Source organism: Lutra lutra, chromosome 3, assembly GCF_902655055.1.
Source record: "Lutra lutra chromosome 3, mLutLut1.2, whole genome shotgun sequence".
Classification (NCBI taxonomy): Eukaryota; Metazoa; Chordata; class Mammalia; order Carnivora; family Mustelidae; genus Lutra; species Lutra lutra.
The window spans coordinates 140,075,780-140,091,369 of NC_062280.1; the positions used below are offsets into that span (position 1 = coordinate 140,075,780).

Below are 15,590 nucleotides of genomic sequence, written 5' to 3' on the forward strand. Positions count from 1 at the left end.
AACCTATATGTAAATTACATTTTTTTGAAGGATCTGTTGTTGCTATTGAGTTTGATTTAGCTTTGAGGGTGGTTGACTTGTTGTATTTAACATTTAACCAAAAGCCAGAATTTCAACCAGCAATTAAATAATGGTTTATATGGCAAAGCAATTTCCCCTCTATTGATTTGCTTTATGACCTGTTTCTAGGCATGTATTTTGATACCACCACCGCCTCCCCTCCAAAGGTGAGAACTGACTATTCCATGTGTACCTAGACCATGTGGAGAAAGGACTGAGACTGAAAACAGAAAACAGACATTGTCCATATAGAGCAGAGTGCCTGACAACAGCTCACTCTAGAAAAGGGCAGTAAATGCCACACCAGATGATCTCTCATCACAAAACTGTAAGTAAATTTGAGGAAGCACAGGGGAATTAGACCGTTGTCCCTACTGACTCAAAAACTGTCTTCATTTTATAATTTGTGGCCTGTATGCCATAAATTAAGATTACTGAACTGTTAAATAGTGGACTTTCCTAGTTTGTGAATAAGAATTTAAGGTAAAAGAAAGTGCAATATTCCCTGAAAAAGGAACTGGGAACCTTTGCCTTAAGACCTGAAAGGAAGGTTACATGAATTTGGATAACTGGGTTAAAACTACGTAAATGGGCCTTTGCCTAGAAAAAAAATTAGAGAACTTCAGTCTTGATATAGCATAGAATAGGGAGACATTATGGCCTCTTCCAACAAAACAATGGAAGTTGACAAAGTAATGGAATTTTTGGAAATTAAATATAACAGTACTATATAATATATAGAAGGATTCTGAGATATAAACTCCGATGGCAAAGAAACTGGGCATGTGTAACTGTTGTAGTAATCTAGGAGTAAAGAAAACCTGAACAGAATAATATCACTGAGAATGGAGATGAAATAATAAATTTAAGATATTTTAAAGAAATTTGTAGAACATCATCATGAGTAAATCATCATCATGATAAAAGGGTGGTGTCAAAAAGTATGTTTTTGATATTGGAAGACAACAGCAGTATCACTGAAAGAGGACAGTTTAAGAGAGGCTAGTGTGAGGTAGATGTGTCCCATTTTGGTAATACTGAATTTAAGATGATATCCAGGCATTCCATTTGAAATCCTTTAATTAAAGAACACTGAATATAAAGAAGGGGAATTCTATGTAAAAGTCAACCTTGAAAGGTAAATTTATCAGTTATCCTCATAAAGCTGGTAAGAGTAGATCAGCTAACTGAAACTATTAAGGACAGTAGATCCCTTTCTTTTATTTATTTTTTCTTTTTTTTTCTTTTCTTTTTAAAGATTTATTAGGGGCGCCTGGGTGGCTCTGTTGGTTAAGTATCTGCCTTTGGCTTAGGTCATGATCCCAGGGTCCTGGGATCCAGCACCATATCCAGCCCCCTGATGAGCAAGAAGCCTGTTTCTCCCTCTGCCTGCCCCTCCCCCTGCTTGTCCTCTCTCTTTCTCTCTATGACAGATAAATAAAATATTTTTTTAAAAAAAGATTTAGTAGCACACATGCACTTGCGAGTGTGCAAGCAGGGGGCAGCGGCAGAGAGAGAGAATCTCAAGAAGACTCTCCACCAAGCATGAGCCCTGTTCAGGGCTTGATCTCAAAACCCTGAGATCATGACCTGGCTGAAATCAAAAGTCTAACACTCTACTGACTGAGCTACCCAGGCACCCCAATCCCTTTCTTTTAAAAAGAAATATGTAACACATAACTTTACATAAAGAAATTATTTCATTAGGTATATAATCTTAAATAAACATTCCCAAAAATCAACTCTCTTTTTGCCTAAAACTGTCATATTCCAAGCTTATGCCTGTAAGAAAATCCCTACACTTACATTAGTTATGAGAGTTAATAACTAATGTGTGTTAATATTCTTGAACCTTACCTTCATGTCTATTAATAAAACAGAGATCTTTCCCAGTATTAGATTGAGGGAATGAAACTGAGAACTTAAAGTTCAAATAAGTGAGTCAGTTAAAACTTTATAAAATTGACATGGCTTTAATTTCTCAAATGGAAAGACAGGTAATTGAATTGTGGGAAATGTGCTGGTCTCCAGTTTCAAGAAACAGTAAAACACAAAGACCTGGCATTCTGGCTGAAGAGCTATAATAATAAACAGAAATTTGAAAACCAGGAAGACAAGTTTTCCAAATGTGCAGTTTTGGCATTTCAAAGGAGATATAAGAAATTCCAGAAGATGGCCAAAAATAGGTTTAGATAACTGAGATTCCTTATATGAATACTTGTTTTTGATGGAGAAACACAGTTAAGTAGAAATGAAGGTTCTAAGAGGCTGTGACTTTCTTCTCACCCTAAATCAGGTTTGCTTCTGAAAAAAGGTGTTAGCCAGTACAAATCCAACAGGGATTCAGTAAATTGTAGCCAGGAATTTAAAAGTGACCAAAGGGGAAAAAAATTTAATTGAAAGAAAATATTTTGCTTTTCTAGGAGCTAAACAGTGTGTTGTAGGATTTCTACTTAGAGTATCAAAGTATCTTGTTCTGTTTACCTAGTTACTACTTGCTGTGAAAAACAGCCACCTTCATCAGACAGAAATTCCACATTATTCTACATCTTGAATTGATTTTTTAATATATATACCATTTTAATGCTATCTAAGGAGCCCTAAAATGTTAATCAGTAATATGTCTTCTGGATATATCAGCATCTTTTAGACCATTTCACCTCAACCTTTGAATCATTTGACTAATTCAAGTTCAATAAACCTAGGACTTCAAATCAGGTTATATAGAACTGGGAACATTTTTTTCTGTTTCTTTCCTAGTTACATCTGACTTACATGCCTGGTCTGATGACTTCTTTTTATGACTCCTAAATTGTGGAGGTAAGTCAAGATTTAATATCAATTATGGTCATATAACATTCATTCTGAACCTGTATTCCCTTAACATTTCTTTAATTACAAAGCATTCTTATAGCATTGCATTTTTATTAGCAAATTATGTATGTTCCAATTTTGCCTGGACTGTTCTACTCTGATTAAATGTGTAATTTTGTGTAACTTTCAACTTGTTAGTATTCCTATATACATCTGTATTTTCATTTCATTGGGTATGCTATTACCCAAGTAAACTTTTTTTTTTTTAAGATTTTATTTATTTGAGAGAGAGAGAGAAAGCACAAGCAAAAGTGGGGCAGAGGGAGAGGAAGAGGGAGAAGCAGACTTCCCGCTGAGCAGGGAACCTAGTCATAGGGCTTGATCCCAGGACCCTGAGATCATGACCTGAGTTGAAGGCAGATACTTAATATACTGAGCCACCCACACATCCTATACACAAATAAACTTTTAATAGAAAAATACTATGGGATTTTTTTCCTGTAGTCTTTAGCTTGAATCAGTTCCTTCAGACTCTTTTTACATAAAGTGTCATCCGTCTTTGAATCTACTATAATACTTGTTTTTCCAAGTGCTTATTCAGTGAGACTACAATGTTCCAAATTTTTCAGTTCAGTTGAGACCATTAAATGTCCAGCACTGTGGGGGAGTATAAAGATCAGTATAAAGCACAATCCCAGTCCTCATCTTAAAAGAATTTGTGGAGGGGCGCCTGGGTGGCTTAGTGGGTTAAAGCCTCTGCTTTTGGCTCAGGTCCTGATCCCAGGGTCCTGGGATCAAGCCCCACATCGGGCTCTCTGCTCAGCAGGGAGCCTGCTTCCCCCTCTCTCTCTCTGCCTACTTGTGATCTCTGTCAAATAAATAAATAAAATCTTTAAAAAAAAAAATTCGTAGAAGCTCATTGCAGCCAGACTTCTTGGGGGTGTCTTACTACAAGGAGAGTAAGCAAACCTCTCCTGTTTGGCTTCCAACTTGGGAACCCAAAGAAATTCAGATTCTTGCTGGAGTGTGAAGTAGTGGAAAGTAATATGAAATAGAAACACTTGGTTTTGGGTGTGTTTTACTCAACTGTTAAGAATAAAAAGCACTTTAAAATAATGATCTCTGGGGGACTTGGGTGGTTCAGTCAGTTAAGTGTCTGCCTTGGGCTCAGGTCGTGATCTCAGGGTCCTGGGATCCAGCCTCACCACGCTCCCTGCTCAGGGAGCCTGTTTCTCCCTTTCCTTCTGCTGCTCCCCCTGCTTGTGCTCTCTCTCACTCTCTCTCTCTCAAATAAGTAAATAAAATCTTAAAAAAATAATATAATTATTTCTGGATTTGAGGTGTTGGTATGAAATGTGAAGGTACAGAATGCTGCCTACATAAAATTTCTGTGTAATGAGACAAATCTTAGGCACATTTTAGTTTGGGGAGCAAAATCCTATTTATTTTGCTGCATGTTGTTGCTCTTTTACTCTGTGCCATGCTTAATACTTACTTCCCATTTACCATGTAAGGTGTTAACTTTCTTTCCATTAAAAGATTTTTGTGGTTGGATCTATCTCATAGTTTAGGTAAATATTAAGACATTTCCTAAGCTTAATATTTATGACATAATGAGTTTTTTGGTGAAATTTTTACATAAACTTTCACCTCTAATAGGTCTGATAGAAGGCCTAATAATTCTTGAAGTGTAGTTCTGTGGCAAAGCTAGTAATTATGGCTTTTACTAGGTCATTGGTAGTCCAGAAATCTTAAGTATTTTTAGTAATGTATTCTCATGTCAACTCTATTTCTTGAACTTTGTTTGAAACACTAAGTTTGATATCACATTTCTCTTTCATGGGTTCTTTGGCTCCAGAAAGGTGATAAAATTTCCTAAATTTATCTTTTAAAAAATTCTCCCATAGTAGCTCTTCTACATTGCTAAACTTGCTGGTAAGGAGGCAACTCCCCCAGCACAGAGGAAAAATAAAGTAGAATATGGGAGGTTTAGAGTGCTCTAAGCAAGTCTTTCGTTATCTCAGCAATGTTTCTGGTGAGTGATGACCATTTCTATTATTTGTGATAGAGAACCAATACAAAAACTTACAAAGCAAAACTGAAGTTTGTCAGTTGTAAGCAGTATAGAAGATAAATTTGAAATATCTTATGATTCCCTAAAACATGTATTATTGCTCTAGTTGCTTTCCTTTGACCATTTTATGTCATTTCAGGCTCCTGATTTCAGATATATTTTGGAAGCACCCCAAATTAATTCCAACTTTACCATAACCTAAGAACTCTTTGTAATTGTGATTTGTATATTAAATTCAAGAGTAAATTTCAACATTAGATCTCCTTTTTAGAAAATCTTTTTAGGAACATCTTCCAATCACTTTTAAGGTAAAATTATTGAGGTTCAAGAATAAGCTATTTAGGGGCGCCTGGGTGGCTCAGTGGGTTAAGCCGCTGCCTTCGGCTCAGGTCATGATCTCAGGGTCCTGGGATCGAGTCCCACATCGGGCTCTCTGCTCAGCAGGAAGCCTGCTTCCCTCTCTCTCTCTCTCTGCCTGCCTCTCCGTCTACTTGTGATCTCTCTCTGTCAAATAAATAAATAAAATCTTAAAAAAAAAAAAGAATATTTTATTTCTCAACTCAGAGTAGTTTTCTGCAAATGTGAATGACTGAGAACATATTAACAGTAATTTTTTAAAAGATATTTATTTGAGAGAAAGAGAGTGTGAGAGAGAGCATGAGCACTCGCGGCAGGCAGAGAGAGAAGCAAGCAGATGCTTAACCAACTGAGCCACCTAGGCATCCCCTAACAGTAGTTTAAACATTTCCTGTCTTATTATTTGCCAACCTTTTAAAATATTTTTTGTTTCAGTATTTTTTAACCAGTTATCAGTTTTTTAATGCTCTTATCAGCAAAGCTCTATACAGAATTAAACAGTGTTGTATATATAAACATGCCAACTGCATCCAACTAGTTAAGTCACAAAATGTCGGAAACTTACCAGAATAAAAATATTGTGCCCTAGAATATGGTGCTAGCAAGGAAACCAAATACGTCATCCCCAAAATTAAGATGACACAGTAAAACAACTAAATTGACTTTTTTGCCAAAAAGAGGGGATAGGTGCCACCAAAAACAAAATACTTATTCATGGGGCTTATTCTCTTATTTAGGTCATTATTTTCAACTGCTAACCTTGATGTTACTAATCTTGAAGTATTTTTCACTTCTACATTATACATAACCTGTTGAGATACTGTTAGGAAATTATAAAAGTATTTCTTCTCTACAATCTAGTACACAAATCTATAATTGGTAGAAATTTCAGGAATGCAATTCTTTACTAGGTGGAGGGTTTTCACAGGAAAGGTAGATAAACATTTGTATCAATATAAGATAATGGGCTGTACTATGCCATTATAGTCCCCCTAAAATTCTTTTCTCCACACACACATACATGTTTCAGGTGTATCTTCTTCCTTTCTTTTTTTTTTTTTTTTTAAATAGATAATACATCTTCATGATCTGGTTAAAGTAGGTCTTCCTTCCACACCTAAACCCCACTAACCCTGTTCCCTTCTACATAGGTGTCCCATATCTTTGCTGAAAATTCTATACATGTATAAGAAAATGAGAATGTTTCCACAAATGGAAACTACACACACACACACACACACACACGTATAATAGAAATATATTTTCCCCTTTATACATCATTCTGCACCTTGCATTTTTCCCACTTACAGATATTTGACAGTCTTTCCTTAATTTGTAACCTGTTGCCCTATTCTTTTTAAGGCTACATAGCATTTCATTGTGTGGACCATAATTTACCCATTCCCATTGATGAACTAAGTTTATTTCTTACCTTTTGCTATTATGATGATGTACTTTCTCTCTTGAATATGAGCTCTTGGAGGATAAGAACTTTTGTCTTACTCATTTTTTAATCCTGAAAACCTACTAGGATGTCTAACAAATGTTTAACATACGTCTTTGAACGAATTAATTGTACTTTTTAAAAAGGTACTCAACTGCTTCCATGTAGGTTTTTAAGCTTGCTGTGTGTTTGGTGCTCTTTGAGTTAGTTTCCTTTTCTAGATGTTTATCCTAGGGTTCAAAATGACACACATATATATGAAGAATTCCTACAAGAGGAATCACTAAGTCATGGTATATGGATATTTTAAATGTAAGGAGGTAATACAGAAGCTTTTCACCAAATGTAGGTGCTAATTAGTAACAGTTTATTGCTCTCACCAAATGTTTAATAGTGCTTTACACACAGTAGTGTTAAAACTATTGAGTTGATTGAGCTCACATTCAAGTGAAAAAAGTTTGTTTTTATGATGGTCATATAAGTCTGTACAGAGGAAAGGTCTGATTAATGTGCCTGGGAAAGAGGAAAACAAGGCCTCACAGAAGAGGTACAATTGAAAGTAGGCCACCAGTCTTCATTTTCTTTTTTTTATTTTTTTTTTTAAGATTTTTATTTATTTATTTGTCAGAGAGAGAGAGAGCACAAGCAGGCAGAGTGGCAGGGAGAGGCAGCGAGAGAAGCAGGCTCCCTGCTGAACAAGGAGCCCGATGCGGGGCTCGATCCCAGGACCTGGGATCATGACCTGAGCCGAAGGTAGCAGCTTAACCCGCTAAGCCACCCAGGTGACCCCAGTCTTCATTTTCTTCATCATCATCATCATCATCGCTGTCACTAACAGTTACTTAGTGTCTACCATGTGCCAGACAGTGTGTTGAGTACTTTGCATTATCTCCTTTTATTTTCATATATCCTATAAGGAGATACATTATCCCCATTTGATAGATGAAGATGTTGAAGCAGAGAGAGCTTAAATAATTTGCCCAAGTCATATAGGAAGTAACTGATTAAGTTGAGATTTGAAATCAAGCAGTCTGATTCCGGAACCCACTCTTGAAAGCTTCTTTTCATGAAGAAAAGAAAGGGAAAGGGGCATTGAAGGTAGAAGGAACATGTGCCAAAGCACCAACTGGACAGTGTTATTTAGAGAGCAGCAAGCAGTTAAAGCACCGTTGAGGTATAGTTGCCCGAGATGGCATACTAGGAGATAAGACCAAGAAGTTAGGATGAGTACATACATGACTAACACACATGCCATAAATACGGAATTTCCAAACAAGAAAATGGCAATTTCTCTTTACTCTAAAAAAGAACAGAGAACTTCATTTCTTTTTCTGAGATTGCTCTGACATGATGGTAATCTCTGATTTCAATGTTTTGTTCATGGTGAGAGCTTCAGGCCTTTGTATCCTTTCAAAGCTATAGCATTCACTTTTGTCTTCAGAGGATAATGTTCTAGTGCTGACTAGGTGGAAGCCTTCCATTAATAAAGTGTCGATTAGTAAGCCGAGGACATTAGTTCCGTTGGCCAATTTTCGGTTATCTGGTTTTATAGAAACATACCTAGGACACACAACAAATGTTTGATTATAAAGCATTCCCTTAATAACTAGCAAAATTAAACATACCAATTTGATTTAAAACCTCAAAGTCATCATACCATTTTTGATCAGTTTTTTTGAGACTTCCTTTATAAATCCAAATTAGTAATTGCAGGGTACTGAAAATAGAGACCTTTGTGTGATCTCCAAAGTCACTTAAATCCACATTTAGGAATATAACCAACACTGATGAATTTTCATTGAGAAATTATTTTCTGGAGCAATTTGTCCAAACAAATTAGCTTAATCTTTTAATATTATTTAACTATTTCTAATTTCATTTCAACTTACTTAATGTTATTTTAATCATCTTAATTAAATGAATTGATTCAATCATTTTAATGAATATTTTAATACATTTAGTTTCCCCCCCCATCTAATTCTACCCATTATAAGCACTGACCTTACAGAGTTTTACTTTTGTAACTTATTTCTATCAAATGCATTTTTTCACGTACAATTTTGCAGATAAAAAATGTCAATATTTTATTGTCAATTTTTACTCAGTAACTATCCGTTGTTAAAGAGTAAAGCACAGGGTCAAAAGGCCTCTGGAGTCAAAAATGACAAAATTTTATATTTCCTAGGAAATTCTATGGAACCAATATGCACAGTTCAAGAAAAAAACCAACCTGAACTTTTCAGATTGGCTGTATGTTAGTTTTAATAATGTCAGCATAACATGTCCACACTGATATAGCTGTATTACCCTTTTAAATACTATCAAGGTTATTTTTATGTCTTTGAGTCTTCTCAGTGTTTGTTTATTTGACTTCGAGGGGCACCTGGGTAGATCAGTGGGTTAAGTCTCTGCTTTCGGCTCAGATTATGATCTCAGGGTCCTGGGATTGAGCCCAGCATGGAACTCTCTGCTCAGCAGGGAGCCTGCTCCCCACCCCCTTTCTGCCTACCTCTCTGCCTTCTTGTGATCTCTCTCTCTCTCTGTCAAATAAATAAATAAAATCTTTTAGAAAACAACAACAACAACAAAACACTTTGAGATAAAGATAGGGTCTTAATTTCTCTTCATGCTCCCTTTTCCCAAAGTGACATTTCAACCTTTCGTGGGAGGGCAGGAAATTATTAAGTGTACTTAACTGAAGAATTGTCATATTGCCCAGTGTTCTTCAGTTGGTAAGTAGAACAAAGGAGTGTGTTGTGGGAGAGGCAAACATTGATAGTTCCTGATGATAACTGCTAAAGTCAAGAAAATATTCCTAAACTATGTGTACCTTTTCTCCCCCGCCAAAAAAAAAAAAAAAAAAAAAAAAATTTAAGTAGTATCAGTAAAGACCATATGCAGACTACTTTTTTCCCTCCTGAAAATTAAAGCCAGCTTTCAGTTACTAAAACAATGGTGGGACAGTTACTAAAACATTAAGACATTTTTAAGAAGAAAAAAAAGTGTCCCTGACAGCAGAGTAGAAATCAGCCTTAGTGTTCAGCCAAGAACAACAGGGGAAGAAAGTGAATAATTGACTCAGGAGCAACTATCCTTAACATACTGACAGCCTATCCCAATATTTTGAGTTGTCTCGGAGTGCCAAAGATGTAATGGATACCAAATTTGCTATGGGATATATCTGCCATAATGGTGTTTAAAAGTAAAGTGAGATGGAGGAAAATCAGTAGTCAAATCATAAGGACTAAAAGAACAAATATATGTAGAGTGTAAGGAAATCAAGAGAAACTACTGAGACTTTCCTATATGCCAACCACTAAAAGAATCTTCTGGGGGGAAAAAAGGCGTTGTCTCAGTCCTAAGCCAAATTCACTAACAATGGGAACATAATCTATAAAATTATTTCCTCTTAAAACTTGAATGACCATGGTTCCAATTTTCCCTAGACAGTCTTGGTTTATTCCTATTGTCCTACATAGTAACAATACCCTCTTTCCCTCTGAAAAATAGCCCAGTTTGGACAATAATTATCTGATCATTCTACCCAACTCTACTTATTACCTCCAAAGCATTTGAGTAATAATTTTTTCCAAGAAAAGTTTCAGCCATGAGAAACTTGCAGTTTTGAGGGGAAACATCAGGAACTCATATTAGAAGAGAGATACTTCAAAGTACAAAATACCTGACTCCAGTTTGGTTATCAGTAATGCTGTCAGAGCCACATTGGAAAACCAGGTCATGGTAAGAAGGTCTTTGTGGAGGCAGTGGAAGTAAGGTCATCTGAGGAGGGAAGGAGTTACTACTCCAGGTCAGTGCTGAAGGTTGCTCTATAAACATTGTAATCCTCCCAGTTAGCATCTCAATTGTTTTGCTGCAAGAGCCAAACACTCTGAAAAATGCTTGAGTGTTTTGGCTTAGGAAATGCACCTCCACAAGAGCAGGTCTTGGCTGTAGCAGGTGTTCTTGGTTTAAGAGATCAACCAGAGGATCCAGTTCATAGAAAAGAGCCTCTCTCTGAAGCCTAAGATGGTCTGAAAAGTCGGTAGGTAATAAAAGCTGGTGCGTTCTCAAAAAATCCAAGATGAAACTAAACAGAACACCATCTCTGTCCACAAAAATCTGGCCACCAATCATCTTAAATTCTTGGTCTCTGCCATCTATCATTCGTGTCAACCGAGAAGCAGGAAACTGCTTTATGGTAGAAAACTTTGTTGTGAATATCTTCCCTCCCACATTCAAAGTGACCAGTTCCTGACTACTCATCCTTTTCTTGCTTCAAACTAGAGGCTATACAGACTTAGGAACTTGCAAATCAACCTCTAGCCATAAATGTTGCTAGTTATATATGATTAAGAAATGAATGGGTGGGGAAAATAACAAAAGAGAACTAGATTCCCATATAACTACTCTAAAGCAAATAGTGTATCCATAGCTGTGTTTGCAAATTTGTGTTGCTTGGGAACTTGCAGTATACAAAATGAAAAAGCAACAGACGAGGAACTGGAGTGTTTAAGAAAAACGGCTAATATTTCTAAGGATAGATGTCAACTAGATCCCTTTCCTGTATCCCATTAAGAAAAAATTATCCATGGGGGCACCTGGGTGGCTCAGTGGGTTGAAGCCTCTGCCTTTGGCTCAGGTCCTAATTCCAGGTCCTGGGATCAAGCCCCACATCAGGCTTTCTGCTCGGCAGGGAGCCTGCTTCCTCTTCTCTCTCTGCCTGCCTCTCTGCCTACTTGTGATCTGTCAAATAAATAAATAAAATCTTTAAAAAAAAGTTATCCACGAAAACCTATTGTAAATCTCTATATTAAAAAAAGTACTGGGAGGGATGCCTGGGTGGCTCAGTGGGTTAAATGTCTGCCTTCCCCTCAGGTCATGATCCAGGGGTTCTGGGATTGAGCCCCACATTGGGCTTCCTGCTCAGTGGGGAGTCTGCTTCTCTTTCTCCCTCTGCCCCTTCCCCTGCTCATGCTCTTTCTCTCTTGCTCCCTCTCTCTCAAATAATCTTTTAAAAAAGATTTAAAGATTTTAAAAATCTTTAGAAAAAATGCTGAGAGCAGACAAGCATTCCCCTTTCCCCAGATCTCTTATCTATAATAAGTTGTCATGGCATAAGATTTATAGAGAAACATTATCGTAATTTATAAACCCTTTAGCAATTTAGTGGCTAAATCATGAATTATCAGTTATGGATGAGGCAGCCATTACCTCAACTAGCAGCTTAATTTGACTCTTATTCCCATTGCTGGATCCTTTTGTACTTTAAATTTAGTTGCTTCCTCTCAACCAAATTAAAGAACAGGGTAGACACTCTGGGCTTTCCAAGGATTATCTTGTTCCATGACAGAAATAGGGGACTAGAGAGCAGTTCTAAGATCACTTCTTGTTTTCATCTGGATTCTAAGCAAGATAAGTACATGAAGTATTTTTAATCTATGGGAGGTAGGAGGCACCTGGGTGGCTCAGTCCATTAAGCATCAGCCTTCAGCTCAAATCATGAGCCCAGGGTCCTGGGATTGAGCCCTGCATCAGGCTTCCTACTCAGCGGAGTCTCCTTCTCCCTCTGCCTCTCCTCCTTGCTCTTGGCTCTATCGTTCTCAAATAAATTTAAAAACAAACAAACAAAAAAGAAACTGTGGGAGGTAGGACATCTTTATCTCATGTGAGCATTAGGGTTTTAATTCCCCCCCAGTAGTGTATGTATGTATGTATTGCTATTTTATTTTTATTTAAATCCTAGTTAGTTAACAAATACGTTTTTAGCTGATTACTTTGTACCTTATAATAGCTGAAAGATTGTTCCATCTATTGTCAAATTAATCTTACTACTCTTTGAAAAGATGTTAAACGGTGGATTGGTTTGGTTGCACAGTTGCCATGATACTTTGGAATAGCATAACACTTAGCTGCCTGTAAAAAGACTTTCCCATTTCCTGTTCTTACCATGTGTTAAGCTTTTTTTTTTTTTTTTTTTATATAACCTACACCTTTGCTTGCACAGCCACCTAACATTTCCTTTGAATTCCTTTTGTGATAAATTCACAAAACCAAAGGAGGAAAAAGGCAAGCAGAAATCTCCACCCTCCTAAAAATGTAAACTTAATAGAAGAAAAATGCCACTTTTTGTTCACCTGAAATTTACATTTTAACAGAAAAGTAAAATTTAAAAATTCAAATCTAGAAAAATGTGAAGTCCAATTCACCCATATCTTCTTTCCTTTTTTAAAAGAATGTCCCATCTCCAAAAAAGTTACTTTACAAGAATAGTCTTTATTACATGCTTAAATGAACAATCACTGTTAAACTACCTCATTTACACAATATTAGATCATGTGCTTTCACCTCTTTTCCATAGCATAAACACAACCAATACTGGGGATAGGAGGTGTATTACAAAAGCACTATTTAAAAAGGGAAGAGGGGTCAGGACTTACTATTAAATCTCACATTTTTCTTTATGCTACATGAACAACATGTAGAAGACATTATTTTTGAAAGGAATACTTTTGCAGGAAAATATCTGACTGAAATCTTGACCAAATCTGAACTACCATTCAGCTCTCTAACAAATTTCTAACAAAAGACAGAGAACTATACACTTGCAACAGATTTTATAATAGTTTATATTTGCACACAAATTCTGCCACATTGTTCAGCACCACCAAAGTAAAATTCTTAAATCTTTCACTGAAAATGAAAAACCCATCCATCACCTGTTCCCAGTAAAACATTGATTCTTCTACAAAAGCAGCTGATTTAGTCAGATAGGAACTGAAGTTTGAGAGATGGTCTTTCCAACTTGTGAATTCATCAAATAAAGACCCTTCTAGGAATACAGTGGGACCAAAGAAAATAAGAAGGCTAAGCAGAATGACTACCACAAATAACTGATAAAAGCTCCAGGGAATCTTGCTAATGAATGTGCCAGTGTCTTGAGGCAAAGAAAGTTTATCCACATCTACTAATTTTATGTCTTCCCACTGACTGGTATCAAAGTTCTTCATTAAAGGGCTTGTGGGCAAATTAGAAGGAGGTAAAGGAGTCTCCTTGATTACTTTTATTTTCTCTCTGAACTCCTGCATTTGTTGCAGAAATATGATGGGTTCTGACACATCTTTGAAAGCCTCAGCAATGTTAAAGGCCATTCGTTGTTCCTGCAAGATAGTGTTGAGTTTGTTGATCTCTGGGTCATAGGCTTGCATAACTGCAAGTTTCATGGTCTCAAAGTCAGACAGGATTTCATTCTTTTTTTGATCTAATGTATGTTGTAACTTCTCAAAAAACTCCTTTACTTTATCTGAATCTTTAGTCAGTAACTGTAGAGACTTCCTTTTGCTAGTTTCCAGGGTATCCAAGCGAGAAAGAGCATCTCCTCGACGCCAGGTCTCAAAGCTCTGGAAGAGGGACTCAAAGGCATCTCTTTCCTGAGCATAGGCATCTTCAATAGAACAGAAGACATGCTTGGTATGGTCACCACGAGTAGCACAGATCCCACAAATCAGCTGCATATCAGTCAGGCAGAAAATGTTGAGAGGCTGCCCTAAGTGTCCTTTGCACACTGGCATTTTGGGAGAGATCTTGATCTTGTTATACTTCTCCACAATACCCTTCAGGGAGTAATTAACCTGTAGGCTATTAACTCCAGTAGCTGAAGTTTCCTTACGGCAAGTAGGGCACTTGAACGGAGAGGATCTCCACAGGGAATTCCGCACAGTCCCCTCTAAGATCCCTTCTAAGCATTTTTTGCAAAAGTTGTGTGAGCAGGGCAAAACTCGAGGATCGTCAAACAGACTGCAACAAATTGGGCATGTGAGATCTTCTTCAAGCAGCTCCATCACATCCTACCACAGAGAAAGAAACATTTTACTCCAGTAATCCCCTCCACTCAGACTATGTAATAATCAGAAGAAACCATCTTCAGAAGCATTAAAAAATGATCTCTCACAGAAATAACCAGGCAAACAAAGGAAATGAGTGAGAAATTTGGGAAGGGAATGCACACCAAAGCAGATTTAATCTGCTGGGACTAGAACACACTCCTTATTAGCAGGACTCCCTGTACACAAGGCCTTTGTGTGGGCTTTCCAACAACAGTCTTTGGCTGAGATAGGGTTAGGTCTAGGACAACTGCAAGTTGAGCCAGCAGGACCCAACTGATTGTTTTAAAACAGAAAGCTGACTACTAGCTGTCAGAAACAAAGCTACTCAGTGTCTGAATAGAATGAGCTCTTTAGTCTGGGCCCACAATTATAAAATGGTATGCTATTTAAAAGAAAGAAGCACAGAAATATAAATTCTAGCATGCATCTCATGCAGACTTTTATTAAAAACTGGCAAATTTTTCTATTTCAGAGGCAAGATTATAATTACTCAAATTGTAAGTAAAAACATGAGAGTTGCAATTCATTCTTCAGAGAATTAAATGAAGTTTTCTTTTAAACCACCACAACTGTCTAATGTGCATCAATTCTCAAAATGTGAGCAGAGATCTGGTGTTCCTAAGACTCTTTCAAGTCATTTGTGAAGGTCAATACTTTTTTCACAATAATACTGAGATGATATTTGCTTTTGGCACCATGTTGACAATTGTACTGTAAAAGCAATGGTGAGTAGACACTGCTGGAGGCTTAGTGGGAATCAAACAAGGCAAAAGGCAGTACCAAACTGTACTACCAGTTGTTGTACTCTTCATTACCACACACCCATGGTATGGGTGGGAGTAGCCAGCTTCATTTAAGAATGTTCTTTATGAAGCAGCAAAAATTACTCATTTTATTAAATCCTGATCAGTGTGTACATGCCTTTTTAATATTTTCAGTGACAAAAAAGGAAGTTAAA

General features: G+C 36.9%; 2 protein-coding genes across 6 annotated transcripts in view; both read right to left on the reverse strand.

Annotated features, from left to right (window-relative positions):
- Window positions 1-7,495: 7,495 nt before the first annotated feature.
- On the reverse strand, window positions 7,496-11,412 carry KCNRG (potassium channel regulator). The gene is made up of 2 exons (XM_047723359.1): window positions 10,432-11,412; window positions 7,496-8,309 (listed from the first exon to the last, which is right to left on the reverse strand). The coding sequence occupies exons 1-2, from the start codon at window positions 11,010-11,012 to the stop codon at window positions 8,069-8,071; spliced, it is 822 nt and encodes a 273-aa protein (XP_047579315.1). The 5' UTR covers window positions 11,013-11,412; the 3' UTR covers window positions 7,496-8,068.
- A 1,590-nt stretch (window positions 11,413-13,002) lies between these two features.
- TRIM13 (tripartite motif containing 13) overlaps window positions 13,003-15,590 on the reverse strand; it is a 45,048-nt gene continuing 42,460 nt past the window's right edge. For all 5 annotated transcript variants that reach the window (XM_047723357.1, XM_047723356.1, XM_047723358.1 and 2 more), the window contains one exon: window positions 13,003-14,593. In XM_047723357.1, the coding sequence (XP_047579313.1) occupies window positions 13,364-14,587 (1,224 nt within the window). In that variant the 5' untranslated portion in view covers window positions 14,588-14,593 and the 3' untranslated portion in view covers window positions 13,003-13,363. The remainder of the gene's footprint in view (window positions 14,594-15,590) is intronic.

Bases quoted from the DNA above. Each gene is read 5' to 3' on its own strand.
- KCNRG (XM_047723359.1), bottom strand. From the start codon at position 11,012: ATGAGTAGTCAGGAACTGGTCACTTTGAATGTGGGAGGGAAGATATTC. The intron at 8,310-10,431 runs GTATTTTGTACT...TGTGTGTCCTAG, and splicing joins GATAACCAAACTGGAGTCAG to GTATGTTTCTATAAAACCAG.